The following is a 26,813-nucleotide window of genomic DNA, read 5'->3' as shown; positions in this document are numbered from 1 at the left end:
AACCCCCGGGGGCAGAGTCACATGTACCGTGCAGCTTCTAGACAACCAGGCATTGCATGTTGATAACCTGGAAACAGTATTTCAATGTGGGGTCCAATCATACCCTTGATGTTGACTTAGGGTTATGATCGTTTGCTGAGCTGGGCCTCACGTTCCTCACAATAACCGGACCTTCGTCTGCCGATATGATAGAGCAGCTGCAGGAAATCACACACGTTCGAGGCCTTACTCCTCTACACATCGTGTCAACTGGGCCACGATGGACAATAGACTTTGTATGGACTAACTCCGCAATTTGGACAGTTTTGATGACAGCACAGACGAACGCGTTCGCGTTTCATCAGAAATGTGGGAATGCCAGATAGTTCACGACATCGCGCTTAAGCTTCCCCCCCAGTGCTCCTGCATGGCACGTTCACTTTTGTAGCCAAGGCCAACATTGCATCAGATTTCCTTCCTTTTTTTTTGGTGGATGCTCATAAGATGCTCGACGTCACCCGAAAGTAGGGCAATACCGGGGACACCAGTGCGTAAGCAGGTGGCGGGGTCACCACGCGGGGATCGTAAGCGGAGTCCAAGCTCGCACAGTGAGCCATCGTTGAGGTCCAATCTGCGTAACCGTTCCCGGCCTGTAACGGTCCTCCGATGAAGGAATCATGCGAAAGACATTTCAGGTCCCTCAGGTGGCGATGTGCTTTGGTGTCCCATTCTGAAAGCACGGTGCGGGCGACGTAGAGGCGGTCATCGTGCGCTATAAGCGAATTGATGTGATCATTCTGGGTGTACATCGCAACAAGTGTTGGGGACTGCTGACACTGAACATATCCGATGGATGCGAAACATGCACTTGCGAGGAAGCCCCACACCCGCCACGAGAGCCCTGGAGCAAACATCTGTCGTTGAGCGGTATGCTACAGACAAAGTGCCCCGGAGAAACCTTGGTTCAGTTGTGCAGCGAGTATGCACCAGAAACAGGACGGCAAGCATGAGGAGAAAGCTGTGAGCTCACGCGTCCTCCGATCGTGTCCGAATTTCGTGTCTCGCGGGTGTGCTCTCTTTGGTACTGTATTTCGCGCACAACCGTTGTGAGACAAAACGAACGGCGGACGGTAGGAAGCGCCCATGCGTTGCGTGGCTCAGAGAGCGTTGCAGTCAACCACTGCTACAAAGGTTCCCGTCCCCCCGCGGAAGGCCGGTGTGCTTGGTTGTGTCTGTCCGAAGTGAAGCATGGAAAACTGACAGCTCGGAGGGAACAGTGACAGATATCGACAACCCCCACTCACGCCACGACAGAGCATCGCTTCCAGCCGAACACGTCCAGCCGAAAGAACGAAAGCCCAATACCTCCCGCTCAAAAGGTGCTCTCCGTCATTTGTTTATCCAGTCTATCCCGATCCCCATCACTGTACAGAGGAGGGACGGAAGTTTCCCAGCTCCCGAAGCACTTCAGAGTATACCCCTCGTGCAAGCGGCGAAAGCGCTCGGGCCGCCCATGTCCTCCTGCCGCTGCAAGCCTACGCTAAAACGACATGCAGATGCCGTTTTAAAAGATACGGCGTGTGCCTCGAACATCTATGCCGCAACCGCTGCACGTCGAGAAAGTCCCCATCCAAATCTTATTGCGGCTGCGAAAAAGAGCATCCCTCCTTTCGTTATTCATGACCACGGGAGCGAACCCACTTCATCGAGATGTCTGGCGCGACCGTCGCTCTTCTTTACTACGTGGGTTTGTTCGTTCCGCCCAAGTCCTTTGAGAGAGCGAACGGCTCAGATACCGTCGCTCGTCAAACACACAAGGGATTCTGCAGTCCGAATAGGAGCTTGCTTCTCTTCCCTGATTTATTGGAATTGAAGTCCTGGGATCTCTCTTGAACCGTCCACATGGGCTGAAAGAAAAAAGTCCACACATACGCCGCCCGGCTGAACCCGTCCCCCCGACCCTCGCACTACTTCTCCCCCTACTCCGCCTCCACCCTCTCCACTCGAACAGACACGAGCTCCCCACCTCCCATCCCCACCCCAGCACCCGGCGTCAAGACCACCACCGAATTCCCCGCCTCCAAAACCCGCTCCACCCACCTCACCGGCGCGCCCTCCGGCCAAACCGCCACCCTAAACCCCGTCGGGTAATGCGTCGCGCGCGTCAGCGCAATCACCGTCTCGTACGCCTGATCATCCCCCGCGTCGTCCCCACGCCATCGCGGCCGGTAGCACAACTCAAACACCCCGCGGGCGCAATCGAACCGCATGCTGTGGACGCGCCCGGCCACCGCACTCGCATACGGCCGGCTCCACAGCGATTCGATCTCCGGGCGTCGCGCGCCAGTGCGTGTGAACAGACTGCCGTCCGCGGAATCCGCACCCTGCGCGAAGGATTTGTACGACCACCCGAGCCAGGACTGGAGGTGCGTGTCGGCCGCTTCGGCGGTTTCGTACATCTTCTGGATGCGGGGGTGGAGTGGAGCCGAGCTCGTGGTGGGGAGATCGGTATCGCCCACCCACATCTCCCACTCGGTCATGAACAGCCCACAGCCTAACCGTTTCGCGTCCCGTTTCCTGTTTTGGAGGTAGGTGTTGATTCCGGCGCGTTGCGGGGGCTGGTAGTAATGGTAGGCGAGCACGGAGCGGTCGGCGAATTCTGCGCCGCCGGGGACGAAGGGGGCGCGGGAGGCGGTGTCCCAGGTTGCGTCTTCGAAGAAGAGGAGGGCGGAGGGGGTTGTGGAGCGGATTGAGAGGGCGACGTGGGTGTGCATTTTGTGCAGGGTTGTGGAGCTGGCGTGGTTGGGGAGGAGGAGGAGGGGGTTTTTGTAGTGGTTGCCGGGCCTTGGGGAGGGGAAGGGAGGGGTGTGGTTGTGTGTGAAATGGGGATCGTTGCATGAGACCGGTACTCTCCCACACACATCCGCATCCTTCCCCTCCTACAACCCCAAACCTACCATGGCTCGTTCATGATCTCGTACCCAATAACGTTCGGCTCGTCTCTGTACTCCTCAACGACGCGTTTCCAGTACGCCGCGAATGCATCCAGGAGGCCGTCGTGGTTGGCGTACACTACCCAGGAGACGCGGTCGGTCCAGTCGGAACCAAAAGACATCAAGGTGAGACGGTGGAGGTAACCTACATTTGCCAAAAGCGTCCGCAACAGCATACTTGAAGTACACCAAATACCACGGCACCTTGAATCCCGCCAACGTCGCACCAGGTGCCCCACCACACGCATCCGCGACCCAGTCGGGGACACCGTGCCCGCCCCAGCGAGGATGCAACACGTCCTGGTGGAATTCGAGCAGAACGTAGATGCCAAGCGTCGCGCATCGCTGGATGATGTGCCGGATTGCGGAGAGATAGGCCGTGGAGTAGGCGCCCCGGGTGGGCTCGACGCCGGCCCAGTGCACGCCAAGACGGATGCAGTTGAGGTTCAGGGAGGCTAGGATTCGTATGTCCTGTGCACCATATGGGGAACCATGCGGATCAGAACCATTGACCTGGTTAAAGATGACATGTCCGCAATCGATATCTTCCGGCGCCATAAGGATGTTGGGTTGAGTGGGCGAAGCTCACCGACAACGGGTCTCGCTCGCGCTCGCGAAGCTGTCCGCACTCCCTGCGGACCCTGCGACCCTGCTCCCCACTATCGCTCGCCATTCCTCAAGCATCCCTGCACCCCCTCTCCCTCTCCTCCTCCAAACTCCGTTTGTCAACCGATCCGTACCTCATCACAAAACGATGTCACCGGGTCGAACTCCTCCGTCGGTGGATACCAAGGCTCCCTCTTGAACACCACGTTAACGCCGTGAAAGAAACGGGTGCGGCCGTGCGTGTCCAGCAAGTGAGAAGTTCTGGTGTCGACTTTGTGTATTTTCGCGAGCGGCGGGGGTGGTGGTGGTTGTGAAGGGGACTGTTCGGGCGGGGGGGAAGATGGCATTTGTGGGAGCCAGACGGACGACGAGGACGAGGATGGGGAGAGTGGGGAGAGTGGGGAGCGGATGAGCAGCAAGATGGAGCGAGATGTTCCCACCGCCTACAGTAACTATGCAAGTCGCACGATTAAGACCTTGCCCCTCGCCCTTGCGCCCGTTCCTTTAGCGCGCCTAATCAGACGGCGCGCGAGGCGATCGACGGAATCTAATCAGAATGCCCTCAGACTAATCAGCCCCTCCAAACGCCCCCTCAAAGTGCCAACAACAAGCTCCACCCTCTCTCTGCCCGAACCCCCCCCCCCCCCCCCCCCCCGCCAACGCCAATCCTCCCCACACATAACAAACCCAAACCCAAACCCCACCCCCCAAACATGTCCCCACTGCGCCAACAACTGTCCAAAAACCTCAAGGAACTGCGCATCCACCTGTGCCAGACGTCGCCCGGGAGCAAGGGAACAAGGTGCGTCCACCCTCTCTCATTCCGTCCCTGCATGTTTGCCCCCCAGCTTGGAGTTTCATTCACTGGGAGTGCCGTGAACCGCCGAATGGCATCGCCGTCGCTCTCCCTGCTCTCTCTCTCTCTCTCGGGTCTGTGACTAAAAATGGGAATATGTTCTTTAGGGAATTTATCCTCTCCGAGTACGCCGCGATCAAAGACGCCAACCCGCACTTTCCCATCCTCGTGCGTGAGGCTGCGGGTGTCGAGGCACGGGTGTTTGGACGATATGGTGCGTTTGCTGTTTTTTTGACGAAGAGTTGTGAGGGGGGGTTGGGAAACGGGGAATGGGGTAAATCGGGGGGGAGGGAGGTATTAGTCATGTCAGAGCGGCGGCGACCATTTGCGGTTTTTGGCCGGCGGAAGGGCCAGGGAGCATTCGCGGGTGTTGGGTGGGCTCGGTCGGCTCTAGTTCCCCCCAGGGCCTCCCGAGCGTCGAGCGTCGGAGCCCGGGGGTGATGCTCCGACTTCTTTTCGCGAAGCGAGCCAGCCCAGCATCCTCGTCGCCGGCCTCATCGTCCCATCTCATCCTTCTCACATTCCACTCATCCATCTTTCCCCGTTCCAGCATACGGCCTCGAACGCAAAATCAGCCTCGAGAACCTGTCCAAGGACGACGTGGCGGGCAAGATAGCGCAGCTCGCTGAGTCGCGGCCGAGTTCTGCCGAGCGATGAAAAATAATCGTAGCTTCGGATCGTAGCGATGGGAAAAGGACGGGGATGCGGGATGCCAATGGGGGAGTGATGAGATGTACGAGGGAAGGTGGAGATAGAGCGGGCCGCGAGAGCGGGGGGCGAAGATGAGGCGAACGTGGGTGCGAGATAGACACGGGGAGTGGAGCGGCTACGAGGTAGTCATGGCTGTAGATTGGGGATTTGGGTGGGTCGTGAATGAAATCCACAAAGCATCGAAAGCATCGAAGATATGGAACCCAGTGAGAATAACGCGCACAGAGATATGCCGGGGCCACGTTGCCGTCACCGTCCCCAATATGCACAACGTACAGTACAGTACAACCCACCCATCTCCCGCATCACTGTGCTGTGCAGTCCACAGGAGAGGTAAATCATACCTTTCAAAATGCATACCACATTTTGTCACAGCTCCCCTACCCACTCGCACGAGCTACAACGGCATCGGATCATGCCCGGTTTGTTTCATGGTTATGGTGCGAACTGATCAATGCATTGAAAAGGAAGACTATCCATACGCCAAAAAAAATAAAAAATGCTCTCACAACCACTCTTACTCAAAGACAACCCTCCACCCACTTCCCACCCCGCTCTACCTCGCCGCCCGGGATGACATACTCCGCTAGATCCCGCACACGCGCAACCGGCATATCTTCTCCGCTGCCGGTAGAACGGGTTGGGGAAACAAGATGAACCGGAGGACCGCATGACACGCTCGATGAAATCCTGGGGGTGATTCGGGCGGGGAGGCGTTCGTAGATGTGTTCGGATGGTTGTGGTTCGGCGGCGGGGTTCGGGTTGGATTTCGGGGGGGTGTCGATGTCCATCGCGGCGGCGGAGGGTCCAGTGTGCGCGTCCCACTGTGTCGCGTCGTCCGTTGCGGGGCGCCGTGGTCATGGGAGCAAGCATGTCGACATCCATCCCTCCATCCGTCTCGGTGTCGGTCTGTTTCTCAACCGCAACACTCCGCCGCACAGCAGCCCTCCCCACCCGCAAGCACACTCTCACAACTGCCCGGGGCACTCCACCTCCGCCACTGCATGCACGCCCGTACATCCCTCACGAGGTCCCACCCGCTCGTACGTCGCGTGCGCCGACGTCGCGGTGGAGTTGGTGGCGATCAAATACACGCCCGGATGCGTCGGTGTCGGGAACTCCGCTCCTTGTTGTTGATGTGTTGATGCTGTGGTGGAGGGGGAGTCGGAGATCCCGAGATCGACCACCGCGGCGAGGTTGAGTTTATTCCTCCCCCTGATCGCACACACCCCCATCGTCACACTCCAGGGTTGACAGGCACCTCATCCCCGACACCGGGAACGACACCAACGCCCCACAAGCGCCTCATCCAACTTCTCAAACTCCACATTATTATAACTCAGCAGCGTAACCACCAAATACCTGGCACGTGGCTGCTGCTTTCGGGTATCTTCCACGCTAGACCGGACATACTCCGCCGCCCCCCCTCGGCGCCCCCGTAATATCCCCCGAATGGGGTCATCTTCCCACCCAACGCGTTGATGAGGCGGAACGAGCACTGGTGTCGGGGTCACGTAAGCGGGTGAGTGAGGAGTCGAGGGCAAAGAGACGGACAGCTCGAGGTCGGTGGGGCCGAGGGTGGGTGAGTCTTTCCAGTAGGTGTGGAGGAGCAGTTGGTGCGTCGGGGGGGAGGGGGATGTAGTCGCCGCGGGAGAAGATGTGTTCTAGCGCCCATTTGGGGGACCTATTGGATCATAAAAACCGTAGGATGAATATCATCAGGTTGTGCGTGGGAAAGCAGATGTGACAGACACGACTTACGTTGGGCGTCTCACCTCCTCGGCAACAACCTATACCCTTTCCCAAGTACACCACCCCTCACAAACTCCGTATCATCCTCCAACACCACCCCGGCAAACATCTCATCACCCTTCGGCAACCTCTTCCCCAACGCAGCGTCCAACGCATTCAACGTCACGCGTGAGACCGCGAGACATGGTGTGACGCTGCTGAGGAAGAGGTGGGAGAGTTTGGCAAGGTCGACGGGTGTAGGTGGGGGTGGGGCAAGGGGTGGCCGGGTCCAGGGGTTTGCGGCGGGACCGGGCGTTGCGGGAGCGGGGGGGTTGGCGCGCGCGGTGGAGTTGGTGGAGTGGGACGAGGGGAGGTTTGGGAGCGGCCTTTTTGAGTTGTGGGCCGGCGGTGAAGAATGTGCCTGTTCGTGTGAGGAAGACGCGCCTCATGTCTTCTGCAGGCTGAAACGAAGAACCGGTTGGTTCTCCACTGGCCGCCGTCGTAGTGGTAGCAACAGCGTCCCCATCAACCTCACTCCTCAAAATCTCCCCCAACCCCTCCATATCGAGAACCCCCCTCCCACCCCTCTCAGCAGCTTCAACACACCTCCCAAAAACATGCCTCAAATCAAAGCACTGCCTAACCCCCAACTTCCCCACCATCCCTTCAACCTCACTCTTTCAAACCGCCATCCGTTCCCCCTCACGTACATGGCACGCAACAAGTCGGAGGTACCGGTAACACAGCCCCGGATTGGCACGGAGGCTCGCGAGTGGTGAGGGTGTGGATTAGGGCCGGGGTTTTAATGCGGGTGCCGCAGGGGGAGACGAGGCCGAGGTGTTGGGCGTGGGCGAGTTTGGCGGCAAGGAAGGGTTCGTTGAAGTTGGGGTAGGGTTTGGGGGCGGGGGTGGGGGATGGTGCGGCTGGGGTGGCCGCCGCTTCGGGTGTTGGGTCGGTGATGGTCGGGACGTCACCTTCTGTGGCTGCAGTGGATTTGCAACGTTTCATTTCTGATGTGTATCCCAGATGTCCCGGCGATCGCTCACGGGTACCTGTCTCCTGCGCCGGTGAGGGGGACCAACTACGCTTGGAATGAGCTGGCGACGGGGAACGAGAGCGCATTCTTTGCGTCGGGGAAAGCGACCGGGTCTTGGGGGACACTGAACGACTTGTGCGTGGCAAAGATCGCGAACGCGAACGTGAAAATGACCGGCTTATTGACCGCGAGTGAGTGCTCAGTCGTCGCCTTGGGGGCGGAGACAGGGACCGGATTCCTTGCGTCCGCCTCTGCATTATGGGCGAAAGGCCGCGGCGTCTGCGGTTCGCACGAATGTTCTTGGGGTCGAAGGTGTCGGCGCTGGTAAAGTCATTGTCGCGGACGATATGTGCTGTGGATATCAGAAACATGAGTCGAGGAGCTCCCTCATCCACAAGTACTTTGTCACATAACATACCAAAGACCTGCGCCCCCTTGAAACGCCTCTTCCTCCCCTCTGCAACATGCGAACACCTCAGCAAACTCTTCCAAAACCCCTTCTCCTCCGGATCCGCCATCTCACGCACCCTCTCCGGCTCCACGCGGTCGATCATGAATTTCCGGAAGCGTTGGGTCTTGCCGCCGCGGGGCCCGCCGACGGTTTCGGCAGCCCAGTTGTCTTCCAAGGCAAGATCTCAGTCCCGGTCAACGATCCCACTACCAGCCGCTTCCTGCCCACGCGTATCATCCTCCTTCTTCCCAGCACCACCAGCAGCAGCAACAACATCCCTCCACCCATCCCCAACCTCCGCAATATCCACTCTCTGTCCAATCTCACCCCTACAAAAAGGACACATATCGCCAACCTTCTCCGCACACCCTTTACACGTCCCATGCGCACACCCGAACGCGACGCCGACTTTTTCGTCCATGCAGATGAAACAGACCTCCGACGCGTTCAGCAACTCGATCAGACGGGAGATGAGCCTGTCCATGTCTTTGCCCCCGCCGCGTTCGCGGCAGGCTTTCAGGAAGGCTGGGAGTGTTGTGATCAGGGACGAGGCGGGGTCGGTATCGAGTGTCTCTGTCTCCACGGCGACGCGGTCGTAGATCAAGGTATACACCTCAACCGCCATAACACTTTCCTGTATGAGACGAAGGATGAAGGATGCATGTGAGTATGTCTATATGAGGGATCAGGGCCAGGGAAAAGCGGGCCGAACAAAGTAAATACGCGTAAAGTCCCACTTGGCGTGGGGGCTTGCGGACGCGAATGGGACAAGGTAACTGCCGCGTTGGATGCTCGCGCAGAAAGTTCACATACGGATAATGTACAGTAAGTATGTACAAGGGGGTGTATTCCTCCATACATGCATGGAAAACGGACTGCCCCCCTTTGCGACGCACGCATCCCTGGTGCATCATTCCCGCCCCCTCGCCTCCTATGTGCATCCCCCACTACTACTTACTGCCTTCTGCAACGTTGCATACGTACAGTACGTACAAGTGCGTGCATATTGTTTGTTCGCATCGCACACCAGCCGTCTCGCTCCTTCCCTGCCCCGTTTCCCTTCCAATTCATCGTAAAACCGTAACCCCACCCCAATCTCTCCCGCCGCCGCCGCCTGTTTTGGCACCCGCATTGCGGTCCCATTCGTTGATGCATGCGATGGGGTCAAGGGCGGTCCAGAGGTGCACTTTGCCCGTCGTTGTGCCGACTGCAATGTAGTCTTCATCTGATGAGAAAGAGAGAAAGGGGGAAAGGTGGTAAACATCCGACTCCTTATCCAGAGTTTCTCCAGAAAAGCAACCATTGCAACTCACCCGGCGAAACACACATGCAACTAATAGGCCCCTCCATCCCACCCATCACCGACACAAGCATATCCTCCCGCGCCCGCCGCACATCCCACACCCTCACAACCTCATCCTGCCCACCCGTGTAAAACAGCCCCGACCGCATCCATACCGCACACGTCACCCCGTCGTTCGCATCGCCGCGATTACATGCCGCGTGCTCGAGGCGGATCGGTGCCGGTTGCGGTGGTTGGGGGACGCTGGTGGAGAGGAACCTCGATGGCGTCGTGGTGGTGGTGGTGGTGGAGGTATCGCGCACTGAAAGCAAAGGGCTTCTCGCAAACCGGCGATCAAACACGGCCGTATGCGGCTGCCGTTTCGTCGCGTCCGGGTCACAGCACGCATACACGTAATGCTCACACGGGCTGAATCCGACCACGTTGTGGTCCCGCTGCGCCGTGTCGAACACCTCCACCGGTATTCGGCCCGTCCTCCTACCACCGCCGCGCACATCAAACACCCTCAACTTCCCATCCCCCTCCCCCGAGAAATCGCTTTCCTTCTCATGCACCATCGGCGCGTTTCCCGTCACGCCCGCAACGAGGTACGCCCCACTCGCCGACACGCCCATGCACGCAACCGCGTTCTCACCCACTTCGAGACGCCCGACCTGCTTCTCCCCATCGTACAGGCGGATCAGCCCACACCCCACCTGGTTCCGCGGCCGTTCGAACCCGGCAAACAACAGATCGGCTGACCCGCCGTGCCCATACATCACGGTCGTCCCAACCCGAAACACCTCCGGGTCCGCGATCTCCTCCTCCTCCAACGCCGGCGACATATCCACACATCGCAACGCATCCACATCCACATCATCATCCTCACCACCACCAAACTGCCCCACACTCCCAAACGCAAACTGCCGCACCCCGCCATCATACCCCGCCGCAGCAACAACACACGGCCCCGCCCCCGCAGGCCGCACCGCCAACCGCTGCACGCCCAGATCCACAAACCGCGCCGCCCGCCGCCCCCACCGCCTGCCCCGGTTCCTCGTCACGAGCTCCACCCCCTCCGACCGTCGGTTATGCTCCGGCGGCGAGACCTCATACAACAGGTCCCCGTCGTCCGCCCACCACGCCTTGATGACGCTATCATGCGCCGACCCCGTGAACAGCACATCTCCCGCAGGCGAGTACACGAGATCGTTGATGTTGTCGTTCAGCCGGTGGCCGGACGGTGGGTGGAGCCACGTGTGCGAGCGTGGGGAGGTGTCGGAGGATTCGGGGGAGGGAGTTTCGCCGACGACTCGCGCGATGTCGGGGAGGTTGTCGCCCCACCCGGACGCCGAAACGTCCCAGGAGACGACGCCGCCCGGTTTGTTGTAATTTGGGGATTGGTCGGTGAAGTGGGCGGAGGTGAGGAGGAGTTTCGTGCGTGGCTGCGGCGGGGGTGCGTTCTCGGGGTTGTCGTTGTCATCCTCCCGCGTCTCCGCATCGCCGTCTCCTTCGGGTGATGGCTCGACACTGACAACCTCGGCAAACCTCAACTCGGCACAATGCCCCGCGCCCAGCTGATGACTCGCAACCTGCCGGTACCGTCTCGCCACCCTCGCTTCCATCATCTAGCATGCATCCCAGTTAGGCATCAAGATCTCAAACCCCCCCCCCCCCCCCCCCCCCCCAGGAAAACCCACACCCAACACACTCACCCTCCGCAACCCAACCCCACACCTCCCCTGCCCCACCCTCCTCCCCTCCAACAACGCCGTCAACCCCAGTTTGGGTCCCCGCGGCCCCCGCTTCACGCCCCTGACTTCATACACGACCCCGTTCTGCGCCCAGATCTCCTCGACGGCTCCCGGGCTCAACCCAGCGCCGCGTTTCCGGTCGAGCAGGAGCGCGTGGGCCGTGTCCGGGGGGCCGAGGTGGGTGTGGTGGTAAGCGCGGCCTAAAGAAGCAAGAAGTTCATCACCAAAAAAATCAGCACACATGTCAAACACGGAAAAAAGTGAGATTTGGGGGAGGGAAATACACCAGACTTACGAGCCTCCCGATGATAAGCCCTCCCGACCTCTTGCGGGATGCGCGCCACGCGCTTCGCTCGCTTGTACAGCGTGTCCCATTTCCACCACATGATCTTGTGCTCAAACTCGTACGCTGCGTACAGCGCCGGCGTGAAGAAGCCGATGGGGAGGGGGGTGAAGGTTTGGAGGAGGTGTTTGACGTCTGTGTCTTCCGGGGCGGTGGATGCGCATGGGGTGGTGGCGGCCGTGGGGTGCTGGTTTTGGAGGGTGGGGGACTGGGCTCCGGGGGATGTGGGGAGGGTTTGGGAGCGGAGGGAGCGGCGGGTTGAGCGGCGGCGACTGGTATCCACGGCGGGTTCGTCGTCGTGATGGGTCGAGGGGTCGTTATCGTCTTTGCGTTGTGTTGCGGTTCGGGTGCCTCGTTTCGGTTGCGTTGTGGGCGACGATGATGATGCAGACGCAGGTACATGCCCCTTTGGTCCCGAATCATACACCCCCGTCCCGCTCGACCCCCTCGCCCAACCAAGTTTGTCCCGCATCTTCCCAATCTCCTTGCTCAGAGTCTCCGACGCGGCCTTCTCGCCCGCCAGCTCGGTCAACGGGTCAGGGCTGTGTTCCTGCGACCGGAATTTTGGCGCCGCCACTGCGTTCCCCTCCGCATGCCTACCGCCTTTTTCAAAGTATACTACTTCTCTCGTTTTCGTATCATCCTTCGCGCGGTAGGAGGCCGTGTTGGCCCCACTGCGATGATCAGCAGCGTCCTGTCTCGGGTGGTGCAGTGTTGTATGCGGGCCATACACCGGCTGCTTCCCCTTCCCACTCACACTCATTCCGGCATCCCCACCCATCTCGTCCTCCCCCTCCTCAGGATCGCGCTTCACCTTCTTCTCAACACGCCCCCCTCCCTCCTCCTCTCCATCGCCATGTTTGCGTCGCAGCTCACTCCGCGCCGGCTCCCCCGTCTTCCCAGCATTCCCGCCCTGTTTCACCCGCCATCGGACCGGCGACGCCCGGCCAGGCCGCACCCCCGGCGGCCGCCTCACCCCGTCCTCGTCCGCCTCGTCGCAGACAAGATCGATGTACAGCGTGCCCGGCACCGGGCGTTTCGCAACCCTGCTTTGGGTGGGCAACGGGCGTTTCCGTTTCTTCGTCTCTCCCGTTTTCGGGACTGGGGATGGATCGGCCGGGGTGGGTGTGGGGGACGCTGACGACGTCGGGCGTTTGATGGAGGGTCCCGAGGATGAGAATGAGGATGCACGCCGGGGTGCAGGTGTTGAAGAAGCGGGCTGGCCGTCGTCGAGGATCTCGATGACAACACCCCCGGACGGGCCGCGGTGGACGGAGTATGGGGTTGGAGGAGGAGCGGGGTGGGTAAGGAGTTCGTCGTCGGAATCTATCAGGATCGAGGCTGGGGAGGATGTCGGGGGTTGTGCGCGTGGGCGGACGGGGATAGATGTAGCGGGCGTTCGGACTTTGGTATGTGAGGTCGCGGGTAGTGCTGCTTGAGCTGAAGCGGGTGTGTGTGTGGTTACGGCGACAGACGCAGCGGAGGGTTTGACTTGTGTTTGATTCAAATTTGTCGGCGTCGGTGCTGCTGCCGGAATTGACGGTGTGTGTGTGCGTACGACGTGTGCAGTAGCGGGCGTTTTGGCATGGACCTGGGTGGGATTGGCGATCGTCGGTGCTGCTCGAGATGACGCGGGTGTGGGTCCAGCGACAGCAGCGGCGGGCGTTTCGGCTTGGGTATGATTCGGATCTGTTGGCGTCGGTGCTGCTGCCGGGGTCGAAACGTGCTGTCCGGCGATAGCAGCGGCGGGAGTTTTGGCCTCATCCTGCGTTCGACTTGTGGTCGCTGCTGCTACTGCTGCGGGAGTCAAGGCCGGACGAATCTGGGCCTCCGCAGCGGTCCGAATCTGGGACCCATTCGGTGCGGTATCTCGACTCTGTGCTTCGGTCGTCCCCGGTACCGGTGACGCGGCAGCGATGACATCCATACCCGTCGTCACCATCCCACTCCCTCCAAGCCCCACCCCACCCCCACAACCCACCCCATCCAACCTCATCCCAACCCCAACCTCAGGCGGCCGCCCAACCCATCCCTGACTACCCGGTTCAGGCGGTCGTCCCATATGGGGTGCAAGGGGTCCGTTTCCCTCTTGCTGCTCGTCCCCATTCCCAGCGCGTGAGTCAGCTGGCGCAGGCGACGAAGCCGGCGTCGCTTGTGTCTCCAGCTGACTCGCATCCCCGGTGGATGTGGTGGTCAGCGATGCCTGGCCCCACAACGGCGACATCCCAGGTTCATCCCGCGTCACATCCCCACTGGAATCCCCATCTCCAGCAGGATCCACAGCGGCATCCTCCCTAACAGCCGCATACCGCGCCACAACCACCGCGGCAGCCGCCGCCGCCGTCGCCGCCGCCGCCACAATGGTGAGAGCTACTGCTTTCGGGAGCGGCGTGTGGGACGTTGGTATCAATGATCCGTGGGACGGGGTCATGGTCACGGGAAGGGTGGTTGTAGCTGACGATAGTGGAGGCGGGGGGGATATCTCCGACCCGCCCTGTTCCGCTTCACGCGTACGCTGTCCATCCGCAGCCCCCCGTTCCCGAAGGGCGTCTGCCGGTGGTTGCGATGACTCGCCGCCCGGCTCAGCGAGGGAGTCCGTTGGCGGGGGGGTAGGAGTTGATGGTATATTTGTGGGTGTTGATGATGATGATGGTATCGCCGCAGTCAACCCACCAACGGTATTGTCTTGCGCGACCGTTTGTGGGTGTATATGTGCTCCGGTGTGGAGTGGGGTATGTGAACCCCCCACCGGGTCGGTCTCCATCGCCGGTTGTGATTCATCAGAGGAACCAGAGTCGGGCTGACGCGTGGCCGTCTCCCTCGCCGACGGTCCCAGATCCAACCCAGCGTCAACAGAGTGAACAACCTCAGACCCCAGCACGACGGTCCCGGTCCCGGTATCTGAACTCGTCCGCGGGCGGTCACTTCGCATCGTGTTGGCCGGGATCTGTTCACCCGTGCGCGGTTCAGCTGGGTGGGGCGTGCCAGACCCCGGCTGCGGGTCATTTTCCATCGCGTTCGGGGTGTTTGCCTCCGTGAGTGGTTCGACATCCTCGGGATGCCCCACCCTCCGACCACACCCCTGCACATGCGCCCACCGCGTCTCATCCACGGAGCCGGGCTGTCCCACCTCCTCCCTCCGCTCATATTCCTGCATGTGTTCACCCGTGAGCAACTCATCAGAGTCAGGAATCTGCATTGTGGCCGTTTCCTGTCCCGGCGTATACGAAGCCCGCAGGAGGTCATCGGTATCCATTGGCGAGGTCCGATGGGCGCGATAATGCTGCATCATATGGTCTTTCCGGGAAAAGCGGGCCGGGCAATCCGGGAGGAGACAGGGGTAGGGTTTCACTCCTGTGTGGATTCTTGTGCGGTCCGAGGGGGGAGTTGAACTGGAAGGTAAGATCTCTCATAGGCCGGCACACAAAGGCATCACGGAGGCGTACATACCTCATATGACGGGCTACATGTCCACTGAAAAACAATGGAAAGAGGGTGCGATTTTTGTTAGGAGTGCGGGTGCAGAATACGCATTGATTGAAAGTTGGGCATTCAATATACCTCTTGGTGAAACCCTTCTTGCATTCTCGGCAGATGTGTGGGCGGTGCGGCGACGATGCACGCGTTTTTGGAGAGGTGGAAGATCGCGAGTTTTCTGAGGCTTCGTCTTTGTCAGTTTCCGGGGGACTTGGCGTACGGGCGGACGATGGAGGGAGCTGCGAGGGCCTCGTGGGGTTTGGTGGATCGACAGAGTGGGAAGTCTCCTGTGCCGGAAGCACCGCATCCATCTCCATCACATCCTTCGCGGTCTGCTCCACCATCCCTCCATCCGTGTCGTTGTTCTCCACCCCCGTCCCATCACCATCCGCCTCCCGTCCCGCAATTTCAGCCCCGTTCCCATCACTCCCATTCCCACTCCCATGGTCAGCCTCCATCCCACCCCCCCTCTGCCTCTGTATAGCCTTAAGCACGTTATGAGCCCCGCCAAGCCGTGCTGCCAGTGCGGCGGCCATTTCGAGCATGCGCGGCGGTGTTTGCGGTGATTGTGATTGCGGTGTGATGCGGGGAGGCGTACATGGTGGTGTGGATGTTGGCGGATTGACACTTTCCTTCGTCGGCGGTGGTATAGCTTCCGCCACCGGTGGTGCGTTGATGTCGGTCTCGGTTTCCGGCTCGATATGGGGATGGGTGAGGGCCTGGGTATCGCCATCCTCTTCGACCCCGTCACCGACCCCCTCATCCCCCACATCCCCCACATTCCCCAAATCCTCACCCTCCTCCTCATCGCCCGCCCCACCATGCAACCGAACCCGCCACCCACACGCAATTTGATAATACGCCAGTTCCATCATCCTTGCCGAGTCGACTTCTTCTTCCTCCTCCACCTCGTATCCCTTCCCTCCTCCCGCTGATGGTTGTTGCGCCGTCATCATGTCTCAGAGATGCGATCCCTACCATGAGAATCGGGATTCATGTGCGTGTTCCGGAGAGACAAAGCGGTGGCTGTTGCGGACGGCTGGATGTCGGGTTGTTGGGAGAGAGGTTTGGGTTTGGGGAGTTGTTCTTTAGGTTGGGATGCAGGGCGTGGGTGGTATACTGAATTCGTTGTTCTGCTAATGGCAGGATGGCATTAGTTCAACGCACCTGCAGACAACAACTGGCCGAGAAACAAGTTGACAGACGGCTGGCGAGTGCGGGGAAGTTGGATGGACTATGTTGTTGTTTACGATTGCTCAGAGTGTGTATGCTTTCCTCCTTTCCAGTGGGTGGTACCGTGAAGAATTTTGAGGAGCAAGTGGGAGCTTGGGTACAAGACACACAGCGGCTGTTACCTACACTTGCGCTGACTGAGACGGCAGGTACAGTGACTATATGTATGTGGGGGGTTATTGTGGAAGCAGCACTAGTTCCTGAGAGGGTTACGGCGAGAAAAGCACACTTCTGGACTGCGCGCGGATATCGGACGAAGATGGGCGGAATGTGGCTTGCGTCCGGACAGCAGCAGCAGCAAGAGGTCGCAGAGAGGAGACTCCTTCTGATATGCCCCTGGGATCACCGCTCCTCGACGACAAAAGCGACGAAGGGGAGAGAGAATCCATGTCCATCCGCTTGCAACGAGAAGGATGGAGAGGAGAAGCAGAATATGCAGCCAATGATAGACCGACACCATGGTCAGGACAGCCAAATGGTTCGGTGAGTAACGGCCGCCCCCCCAAAGCCGCTGTCCCCCGGAAGGGAAACGGCAATGGGCTGTTTGCTTTTGTTTGCAGAAAAATTGTTACCGGCCACGGAAAGAAGTAAGGGCCAGCCACAGAGTGTAGCAAACGTGCGTAAAACTGAAGGTATCGACGCAAGACGACGAAGGACGACGACGACGACGACGACGACGACGATACCAGAATCATAGAACTCAGAATCATAGAACTACTTCCTGTTTCCGCCTTGATTTCGGGGTGAGACAGACAAACGCTCAGGAGTAAGCCTCGTTGAGTTACGAGCGAAGGAATACCCAAAGAGTATCCACCACCCGCAATCGCATAACTGTGCTATAACGAACCACATCTCCAAAAACCAAGCGAGAGTAAAGGAGAACCATGAGCCCCACAACACGAAACCAAGAAGCTAAACCGCCGGGCATATCCGTTGAGGGAATCTTTGCCACACGAAGGGGCGGCCAAGCCACTTGTCTCGACCCCGAGGGGGAGGGGTTTGATTTCCTTTTTCGTCGCTGGGAAGGCGAAGGAAGAGATAGGACCCGCTTAGTGCCTGGCGGCGACACTTTCTGCCTGATGGTTCGAGGACTTTCCCCGAAGCTATGATGTGAGAGAGGGGCGGATGAAGCCGGTCTCCGTGTGTGCAGCTTCGAACGCGATTCTCCGAGGTGTTTGTCTGCCTGAAGGAAGAGAGAGGGGAGGGGGGGTGTTTGTCTGCCTTTTATACTCCGAGCTCTGATTGCAGGCGCAACACGGCAGTCACGTGAGACCCAGGCGATCACGTGCCTAGCAGATCCTCCAAACGAGCGCATCTTCCAAGGAGCACACGCTCAACCGCCGTGATGTGCCCAGCGCTGGGACCGGCAGCGATGGCAGCCAGCCCAGTCACCAGTGCATGCATTGCCGTCCGTCCTATGACTCCTATCCAGCTCCCGGCCGGTCTGCATCGGTACAACGGGTACAATGGATGGTCCTGCATCGTCGAGCGCTTGCCAAGGGCCCGCAAATGTCCACTACGACATAATAATGAATTATTCGGGTCCTTCTCGTACCGTCCGACGTAGTGTAGTACTGTACGCCCGAGAGCGGCCCGACTTGCACAACGCAAAACTTGTACAGTATTTGACAGTATAGAACTTCGCAGGTTCGAATCAAGCGGCCGCAAAATGTCCACAACGTCGTCGGCATCCGCCTTGGCATACGGGCGTCTCCTACAGTATAGGTCGCCAAAAGTCTGCGTGCGAGAGCATAGCCGCCGCCCTCTGTCTTATTAGACCTGCACAACGGGTGGAGCCGTCCGTACACGAGGCGAGGAACCAAGGGCCACCGATGAAATACCAGCGGCTCCGGCGACGACAGGAGGCCGCTCACTCGCAAAGAATAAAAGGCTGCTGTGGTGGAGAAACCCCCCCAGGCATCTATCTCTCAACTGCTCTAAAGGTCTCAACTTGAAGCTGTTATATCTCGTTTGTGTAGAGGAAGTAGTGAGAGGTACGCTATTTCTCACGGCATTCGTATGCAGCGATTCAGCCAACTCACCAATACTTCCGTATAATAGAACACCATGATGGTTACCCCAGACCCCCCACAAGACAAGCCCGCCAACTGGCCCTCCTCCCTCCTCACCTTCCAAATCCAGCTCTCTCAAGTCCCCTCCCTCGCCCGCACAATCCACCCTCTCACCGGCCTCGAAGTCCCCGCCGCCGACGTCAACGAAGACCTCGCAACCCAACAGCAGCTCCGAGTCCGCGGCCATCTCCACATCGAATTCAAAGAACATTACAAGGCAGACTCGATTCGACTCCTCCTGCTAGGCATAGAGACCGCCAACATGGAACGCGCGGGCTTTCCCAGTGTCAAGGAACAGCGGGTGTGGGATCCCCAGCCGTGGATGAGGGCGAAAACGTTCCTGACGAAGGAGGCGGTGCTTTGGGAACATGGGAAGGTGCTGGCTACCTCGACATTATCGACATTAACCGACGCCGTCTCCTCCCCCCCTGCCTCATCTCACTCGCATGGAGACAACATTCTCCCCGCCGGCACACACGACCTTCCGTTCGAATTCACACTCGATCCGAAATCCCTCACCTCCATGCGCGCAACGCACGCGAGCATCGTTTACAAGCTCCGCGCGGTCATCGTCCCCGCAAAGGGGTTCCTCGGCTTCCGCAAATCGGAAATCGCCACTCAACGCGGACTTAGGATCAAGAAGCTACTTGTGGGTGTTGAGGAGGCGCCTATCTCTTATAACGAGGCCGTGCTGCAAGCCGAGAGATTACCCACGTACACGAAGGATTCTGAAGAGGAGGAGGCACCCGCGTTCACTCCCACGGCCGCCGCGGCTCCAGCTCCAACAACATCCAACGAACAGACGGTGTTGGTAACAGATGGACCCGTGCAGCTCACGATCACAACCATCAAACGCATCATGATGCGCAACGGAACACTCGTCAACCCCACACCGATCAACCTCACCGTCTCCGTCGCCCCTGCATCGGCCACCCTCGATTCCATCACCTACGTCCTGAAACAGAAAATCGCGGATAGTGTTGCTGCGAAACAACGTGACGCGCCAACCACCCCGCCGTTACAGGTGCTTGACGATCATCTGCACGACAAGTACGGGGATATCACTTGTCTCTCAGAGCAAGCCGATATCACTGTCCGCGATGAAAACACCGGGACAGCACCAAAAACACATACATTCCCCCTCCGCCTCACCTCCCTCGAAAAATACCACGACACCCTCGACACAGGCGTCTTCCTCTCCTGCACGCACTTCATCACCGGAAAGGCCACCCTCCGCGTCCCCTCCTCCTCTGAAAATATCACCATCCCATTCACACTCCCGATGAGCGTCCACGGCTCCCCAAATGAGTTTGCGGCGCCGAAGGAACTGCCGATGCAGACCACGATCGATTTGGGGGAATTTAGGGGTATTATGGAGATGCAGATGCAGATGATGAAGGTGAGGGAGCAGCAGAGGAATCGGGTTAGGGCTCGTTAACGCGGCAACACTGTACGTGGAGGCTACAGTTTCGGTGCGTCGCTTCCGCTTTGACTTTGACTTTGTGCGAGGTGGCAACTTTGTTCGCTTCCCGCTTGGTGGAATGCGGGCCACGAGGCTTTTTTTAGACACTCTTGTTAGCTAGGTTGTAGTTTCTGTAGCGGTACGTTAGATATGGACTTGAGGTGTCACGGCGTAATGGCATCCATTCTGGACTCCGGACCTGGCTCTGCCATGCGCAATTGGGTGAATACGAAAACATGTGTCCGAAAACATACGGACGAAAACATGGATGTGTAACATGGACCTGCCAATATAGATTAGGTACTGTATGGGAAGGCAGGCGAAAGGCACATAACGAAGGGGGCACGGCAAACGAGAAGCGACTGTTCAGAAGCAGAAGCAGGAACCCCACTGGTCGCGCATGAACAGAAGCCTGAACTGCCAACGCAATTTTCCTTCCCTACGGCGACGGTGAGCGAGCTCCCCACGGTCCGACCATAACGAAGACGACCATCAACCACAAACCGCGAGCGTTCTCGAAAAACGGCCCGACCACACACACAAACAACAGGCACAGAGAAGAAAAACCACCCATCAGAGATATTATCTAGCGAAAACTTGAGGTTATAATCATGAAGTTATATCATCCAGCCAAAGGAATCATAAGCGTCTCATCACGGGGTGGTGGTTTCTTCTTCTGTGTGTGTGTATGTGTGTGTGTGTTTGTGTGTGTGCGTTCGGGTCTCAGGTCACTCATATTGCGGAAAGGCAGGCTTCCAGACCGCCTCTCGGTGCAGCATAAAGGGAGGAGGGTGAATGAGGGAGGGAGCGTCTCCTCGTAAATCACCGTCGTCCGTTTTCGTGCACTGGGAGGGTGGGTGTCGTTTTCAGATGTCGATGTTTTGGGGAATTCGTTGTGCTGGGAAGAAAAAGGCCGGGAGTTCCTCCTTTTATAGGAGCCAGGCGGTCGCACTGGGATGATGCATCCGAACGAGGAGCCAATCAGGGCGGAGGATGAGATAAGCAGACGGGAGACGCGAAGAAACGCGGTTGGGACTTTCTCGTCCACAGGCAGATGCAGACTACTACTGGACTACGGCAGACGTTGCGCTATATTTGATGCGGCAGATATTATGAATTTGGGTTGAATGGGCGAGATATGTGTTCTACCCTCATAGTTGTTTGAGCGATCCATGTTGCACAACGAACGTCCAAGCTTAGGCTCTCTTATTAGGTGTTCATGATGTCTCTCCTTCAGCGGCCAGCGCCGGAGAGTTCCGATGCGCTCTGGCCCGCCGTTCCTCCAAAGCATAACATGGGCCCAATGCAGTCACTCTCTGCGTCAGTACAGTAGGTATGAGGCTTGGGTTGTCCGCCCGGGCCTGACAGCACAAGCGGTGGAGGGGTGGGTTCTGGCCCAACGTGGTGTGGGATGTCGAACGCGTCACAAGCCACTTCTCGCAGGACTGGAGGCCCACAGGGAGCCGCTTGCTTACCGCACACTTGCAGTATCACAGGCCCGCAAACAGCGACCACCCACCCAACCCAGGGGACAACGACTGACTGGGGGTTCCGGGAGAAGGAAAGGGCTTCACTGCGAACCACAACGGAAGCTATTTGTTTGTGTTTTTGGATTGCCTTCCCTCCATTGCGCGCGGGGCGAGAGTTGCCGCTTTTGACACGTTGGGGACTCGGGCGGAGAAGGCCAGAACACCCCCACAAAACACCTTCAATAATCACCGTTATCCACCAAATACCGCTTCACCGGACCACAGCTCAAGTGCTGCAGGTCACTGCTCCGCAATCCAGCCGCAGCCGCCCGCTCAGCCCCCACGGTGTCGTGCGTGTGCGGCTGTCAAAATGGGTCAGGCGCAGACCTCCTTGGAAGTTGCTCCGGCCGCCGCTGCCATTCCACCGAGCCCACCCTCAAACCCAGACCCGGCGACGTCGACGTGGGAACAAGAGCGGTATCATAGACAGTTACGGAAACGGCTTGAGAGACTTGAGAGAAAGTCTGTCTCGAATAATACTCAACGTGAATTGGGAAACGTGCCGCCGCCGCCGCAGAGTTCGACAGCGGAGATCCCGGTGGACGTGTCAAAGTCTGCTTCCGACGCCGAAACGGACGAGGACGACGATAACGAGGACGAAGAAGAAGACGGAAGCAGCGACGACGCGGTTGAAGGTAGCAGTGTCCCGGCTGTGTTCGACGCTGCTCCGGCAGCTATTGTGACATTGAAAGAGCAGCCTCTGAAGAACGGTGAAGGAGACGTCAAACAGAAGCCATACATGCTGCAAAATCCACGCAATCCGGTGAGTATGAGCAGGTTGAGACGTTCGTGGGGGTCAAGAACGAGCCGCATCATCGGATTCACACCCCACATAATTTGAAGTTTTCCGTCACTTGCCGTGTGTCTTACAAACTCATCGCCTCACTCCTCTCTTTGTATATAGCCGTCAAAGCCATTCCTCCTACCCGACACAGGCCCCACATCATCACACCACATCGGCCTCCGATCCTTCTCCCCCGCATTCCACCACCAACGAACAACCGTAAACCCATCCCTCAGAGTCGACCAAACCACATCCGCTGCTGCGGCAGAAGCCGCCGACATACCCACATCCACCGATCGACCCACTATGTCCAATGGGTCCCGACAACCACTACCATGGGATGACCCGAATGTCGTACAGGTGGAGTATAGAACGATCTTCACGCCGCCCCAGCGTGGATCAGGAGGGAAACAGGGTGTGGATCCGGGGAGTCCGACGGCGGAAGACAAGGCGGTACAGGCTGCATATGAGGCAAAGCAGGCAGCGAGACTCTCTCCGTCGAAACAGGGTGTGGATCCGGGGAGTTCGACGGCGGAAGCGAAGGCACTGCACGCTGCATACGACGCGAAGCCGGCAGCGAACCTCTCTCCGACAAAACCTCATATACCCTCCGCGAAACCGGCGGCTGTGGCGAATACCCCCCCTGCAGGCCCAGCTGGGACTCGTCCATCTACGTTCATCGCACCGTTTGAATTCGCGGCATTCCCGACGAGACCGGGTGCGGAAGGTGTCCCACTCCCACAGTCTTCCGGCGTTCCAGTCTACACACCCCCGCCATTCACCACCTCTGAAAAACAAGCAATGCCGCCGCCCAGGATACCACCATCTACCGGCCCGGTGGCGCCGTCCACGCTGCGGAGATCCCCAGTAGTCGACTTCAAAAAACATATCAATAACGGTAATGGAGCCGGTCCTTCGTCAACGACGTCGCAAACCGGATATGGGACGCCTATCCCGGGGTCGACGCCACTGCCGTGGCCTATGTTTAATTTCCAGTTTGAGTTTACGCACACGCAGTCGCCGATGCCCGGGCGGATTGGGAAGCCGGGGAATACGGGTGGGGCTGCGACGACGGCGGAGACTGGGAAGGGGAAGATTGGTGAGTTCATTGTTAGCGTATGGTTTAGAGCCAAGAGCGCATGTGGTCTTACAAGTTCTAATGTCGGTGTGTTTTGTATGATCAGGTCAACATCCAGCGTCCTCCAGACCGTCACAGTTCACTTTCACCCCACCGCCGCCGATGACGGGGCCCTATACCACTTCAGCAGATACACCACTGGGAAAACCACCCAAGGTCAACCTCTTCCCCGTGACCTTGGCCACCTCCACACCGACTTCCGCACCTACCCAACAGCCACCCCAACCCTTCTACCTCCCAACCTTCCCAACCCTCAGCAAACCCGCTTCTACCAGCAGGGAGTCCCAACCGCCCCTACACGCCCCGGCCTCGACAGCGTTCGCTTCAGTATTCCCGCCCTCCGTCATACCCACCTCCATCCCCCCACCGCCGACCCTCGCCAACCCCATGTCGGTGCCGCACATGACCTACCAACCCATGTTCCCCCCATCGACCATCCCGGCCACCCCACACCACCGCCCAATCAAAATCCTCCCCAAAAAGAAACTCCGCCACGGCGTCAGTCTCTCCCCCCGGAAGCCCCGTAACGTCAGCGCATCACGCGATATCCTCGGCAGGGAGACCCTCCACCTCGCCGGGATGGACATCCCGAAAGCCCAATTCGAAGCGTGGGTTACGGGGCACGGTGATCAGGTCCCGGAGCTGGACACGGATCCAGGGAAGGAGAGGGAGGTGTGTGATGCGTACTTGGCCATGTATGGCACGGATGGGCCGGTTGACTCTGCTTCCGCCACACAGCAGGAGCCGGCGAATCAGGCGTTTGGGATCCCTCCGATGGATACTGGACTGAGCTTCACTGATATGTGCGCCATGAACCCCGCCCCCAGCGCGGCGCGGGTGTTCTTCAACAAAAACAAGAAACGCGCGCTACCTGGCACCGCGGCGACGTTTGATGAGGGTAGCACCGCGGATCAGAGTCCTATGTCGTTTCTTGGAACCAACCTGCAGAACTCTGAGAATACCGCGTTCGTGACATCCGACGGGGGGATCAAACCCACCCCTGGGGCCTTCTCCCAATGGCATGCGACATCAGCGTCAACAAACCAACAGCCGTACTTCACACTTCCGTCGACGACGGCACTCGGGCTCGGTGGGATGAGCTACTCGACCGATTTCAACAACAGCGGTAACAATAATGGGTTCGGCCTCTCACGTCCACTCCTTTCCACAACACCCACCGGTCTCTTTCCCCCCTGGGACCCTCACAACCCGACCAACCTCCCCACCCACAACTTCACAATCCCACCCCCACTCCCCCTGCTCATCCCCGACCTCCGCGAAACGTCCGACACAGGGCGGACGTGGCCTACACTCGCGGACAGTCTTGGGGCCGATTGGCTGGTGTTGGATTTCCATGTGGATGGCAAACAGGGGAAAGGGGACAGTAGGTTGAGGAAGAGGGCGAGGGGGGTGTTGAGGAAGGGGCTTGTGAGTGTTTGTCAGCCGAAGGTCGTATCCTCCGCGCCGCCGACGACGTTCAACACCACCACTACCCCGAATTTTGGACATTTCCCGCCGTACCCGCCAACCCAATTCGGCCAATACCCCAACCTCATGAATACCGGCGGCCTGGGATACCTGAACAACCCGTCGTCGTACCCTTACCCGAACCCATACACCTACCAACCGAACCCGAACCCGAACCCGCCGCGACCGATGCACACCGCGGGCCGCGCCCCTGCCTCCCGCATGGGGGGCGGCGGTGTTGGCGCGACGGGAGGGATGGCGGCCGCCCCGCCATCGCTGGCGTTTGGGGACGTGCCGTATTTGTTTGGGGGTGCCGGTGGGGTGACGAGGGTGACGGGGCTGAGTGGCAACTTTGACAACATCAACAACAGTAACGGCGGGAAGGGAAAGAATGGTGTTGGTGTCAAGGAGGGCGCGGAGGTCAAGAAAGCTGTGAATGGCGATGCTGCGGGCGAGAAATCGAAAAGCGGGGCCGTTCTCAGTGGTACGACTGCCGCGAAACCAGTCACGAACGGGGCTGCAGCCCTGCAACAACAGCAGCAGCTGCCCCCTACATACCCACCCACAACAACCCAACAACCCGCTGGGAAAGTGAACAATAAGAAGAAGAATAAGAAGAATAAGAAGAAGAAGAATGATGGAGGTGATGGGGAGGCGGGGAATGGTGCCCCGGTGGTACCTCCGGTTCCTGCGAATGGAACGGCGGCTGCACCTCCTGCACCGGCCCCGGCCCCGGCTCCTCCACCTGCGCCGACCACGATTGCAGTGAAATTGCCTGCGAGACGGGGCGGCGGGGTGAAGACTCTGGATGTTAAAGATCAGGCGAAATCGACAACACCAGTTGGACCGAAACAGAACGCGAAGGAATCCAAAGAAGCGAAAAGCGGAAAAGGCGGAAAAGAGGTAGCGAAGGAGACAACCCAAACCCACACCTTCACCCTCCCCCTCTTCGGCCCCCGCTACCGCCGCGCCCGCTACGTCAAAGACCTGCGCGAACGCCACGACCGCGTGCGCAGGAACATCGCCGCAGCCCATCCCGCCGAAACCCAGAACGCTCCACCCAACCCCGCATCGTCCACAACACCCTCACCCACCAAATCCAAAGGGCAGCGCAAACCGTCCCCCGCGGGGGGCGCTTCGTCATCCTCGTTGCCGTTCTCCCTCGCGCTGGCCGACGCGAACGGGGGTGCGGCGAACGCGGACTGGGTATGTTTCTTCTGTGAGTTTGAGCAGGTTTGGGAGGGACGCTTTTGGGGCGGGAAGCCGGGGAAGGCCCGCAAGAGACGGGTTAAGAGGGATGGGGAGAAGGAGGGGGAGGGGGATCAGGGGAGGGCTGCGCAGTGAGTGACGAGACCATCTTATGTGATGGATGTTGGGGGAGTTAAGGACGATTGTCTTGTTTTGTTTTGTTTTTGGTTTTTGGGATTGTGGGCGGTCGGTCACAAAGCAAACATGTCGCGAAAAAACGACACAGGGGAACGACACTGCGGATCGAATAGAGCGAGGAGGGAAGCGAGGCGTGCGGTGCCGCGCATACATGAGTTTCACGGTTTTTGGAAACTGTTTTTTTTTGGGAGACGCGGATGAAAACGATGGGTTTTGGGAAACGGGAAAAGGGGTGCGGGCTATGAGTGCTTTGGGTTGGCCAGGACAATCGAACACCCCCACACATCCCTCCCCGTATGTTTTTTGGATTTGTGAAGGAAGGGTTTTGTAATAACGTGTAATGCAAAAAAGAAACATGAAAAACATGAAACATGATTGGGATTGGGGTTATGGTTGAGGGTGTGGGTGGGCCGCATATGCACCGGAGTGGATTGGCCGGAACCGACAGGGGGCCCTTCGTACGCGCGGAATATACGGTCCGAATTTGGGTGAGAGAGTGTGACCATCGCTACGTCCCGAGAGC

The 26,813-nt window shown here is 58.9% G+C and overlaps 6 protein-coding genes across 6 annotated transcripts; 3 read left to right on the top strand and 3 right to left on the bottom strand.

Annotated features, from left to right (window-relative positions):
- Nucleotides 1-2,018: 2,018 nt before the first annotated feature.
- EV422DRAFT_560979 (glycoside hydrolase superfamily) lies at nt 2,019-4,073 on the bottom strand (the record flags this gene model as incomplete). The annotated part of the gene is made up of 4 exons (XM_053071953.1): nt 3,713-4,073; nt 3,122-3,443; nt 2,937-3,051; nt 2,019-2,823 (listed from the first exon to the last, which is right to left on the bottom strand). Coding segments are annotated over exons 1-4 (1,455 nt in total), but the record flags the coding sequence as incomplete, so codon positions are not given.
- A 218-nt stretch (nt 4,074-4,291) lies between these two features.
- Nucleotides 4,292-5,091, top strand: EV422DRAFT_509264 (thioredoxin-like protein; the record flags this gene model as incomplete). The annotated part of the gene is made up of 3 exons (XM_053068832.1): nt 4,292-4,380; nt 4,542-4,648; nt 4,985-5,091. The coding sequence occupies 3 exons, from the start codon at nt 4,292-4,294 to the stop codon at nt 5,089-5,091; spliced, it is 303 nt and encodes a 100-aa protein (XP_052922004.1).
- Nucleotides 5,092-7,333: 2,242 nt separating this feature from the next.
- EV422DRAFT_261934 (uncharacterized protein) lies at nt 7,334-8,356 on the bottom strand. Its single transcript, XM_053065798.1, has 2 exons — nt 8,331-8,356; nt 7,334-8,264 (listed from the first exon to the last, which is right to left on the bottom strand). The coding sequence occupies exon 2, from the start codon at nt 8,167-8,169 to the stop codon at nt 7,579-7,581; it is 591 nt and encodes a 196-aa protein (XP_052922003.1). The 5' UTR covers nt 8,170-8,264; nt 8,331-8,356; the 3' UTR covers nt 7,334-7,578.
- Nucleotides 8,357-9,153: 797 nt separating this feature from the next.
- On the bottom strand, nt 9,154-10,680 carry EV422DRAFT_543115 (quinon protein alcohol dehydrogenase-like superfamily). The gene is made up of 2 exons (XM_053071317.1): nt 9,677-10,680; nt 9,154-9,588 (listed from the first exon to the last, which is right to left on the bottom strand). The coding sequence occupies exons 1-2, from the start codon at nt 10,488-10,490 to the stop codon at nt 9,431-9,433; spliced, it is 972 nt and encodes a 323-aa protein (XP_052922002.1). The 5' UTR covers nt 10,491-10,680; the 3' UTR covers nt 9,154-9,430.
- Nucleotides 10,681-18,519: 7,839 nt separating this feature from the next.
- EV422DRAFT_509262 (uncharacterized protein) lies at nt 18,520-19,962 on the top strand (the record flags this gene model as incomplete). Its single annotated transcript, XM_053068831.1, has 1 exon — nt 18,520-19,962. One exon carries the CDS (start codon nt 18,520-18,522, stop codon nt 19,960-19,962), a length of 1,443 nt encoding a protein of 480 aa, XP_052922001.1.
- Nucleotides 19,963-21,825: 1,863 nt separating this feature from the next.
- On the top strand, nt 21,826-26,248 carry EV422DRAFT_571120 (uncharacterized protein; the record flags this gene model as incomplete). The annotated part of the gene is made up of 3 exons (XM_053072957.1): nt 21,826-22,278; nt 22,420-23,398; nt 23,484-26,248. 3 exons carry the CDS (start codon nt 21,826-21,828, stop codon nt 26,246-26,248), a joined length of 4,197 nt encoding a protein of 1,398 aa, XP_052922000.1.
- Between the last annotated feature and the right edge of the window lie 565 nt (nt 26,249-26,813).

This window comes from Fimicolochytrium jonesii (genome assembly GCF_025526975.1).
Source record: "Fimicolochytrium jonesii strain JEL569 chromosome Unknown EV422scaffold_31, whole genome shotgun sequence".
Classification (NCBI taxonomy): domain Eukaryota; kingdom Fungi; phylum Chytridiomycota; class Chytridiomycetes; order Spizellomycetales; family Powellomycetaceae; genus Fimicolochytrium; species Fimicolochytrium jonesii.
This window is presented reverse-complemented; position numbering and strand designations above follow the sequence as displayed.

What these genes read in the sequence shown, in the direction of transcription:
- EV422DRAFT_261934 (XM_053065798.1), bottom strand. Translation starts at nt 8,169, where the DNA reads ATGCAGAGGCGGACGCAAGGAATCCGGTCCCTGTCTCCGCCCCCAAGG.
- EV422DRAFT_543115 (XM_053071317.1), bottom strand. Translation starts at nt 10,490, where the DNA reads ATGTCGCCGGCGTTGGAGGAGGAGGAGATCGCGGACCCGGAGGTGTTT. An exon ending in TTGCATGTGTGTTTCGCCGG is followed by an intron (nt 9,589 to 9,676) that starts GTGAGTTGCAAT and finishes CTTTCTCATCAG; the next exon opens with ATGAAGACTACATTGCAGTC.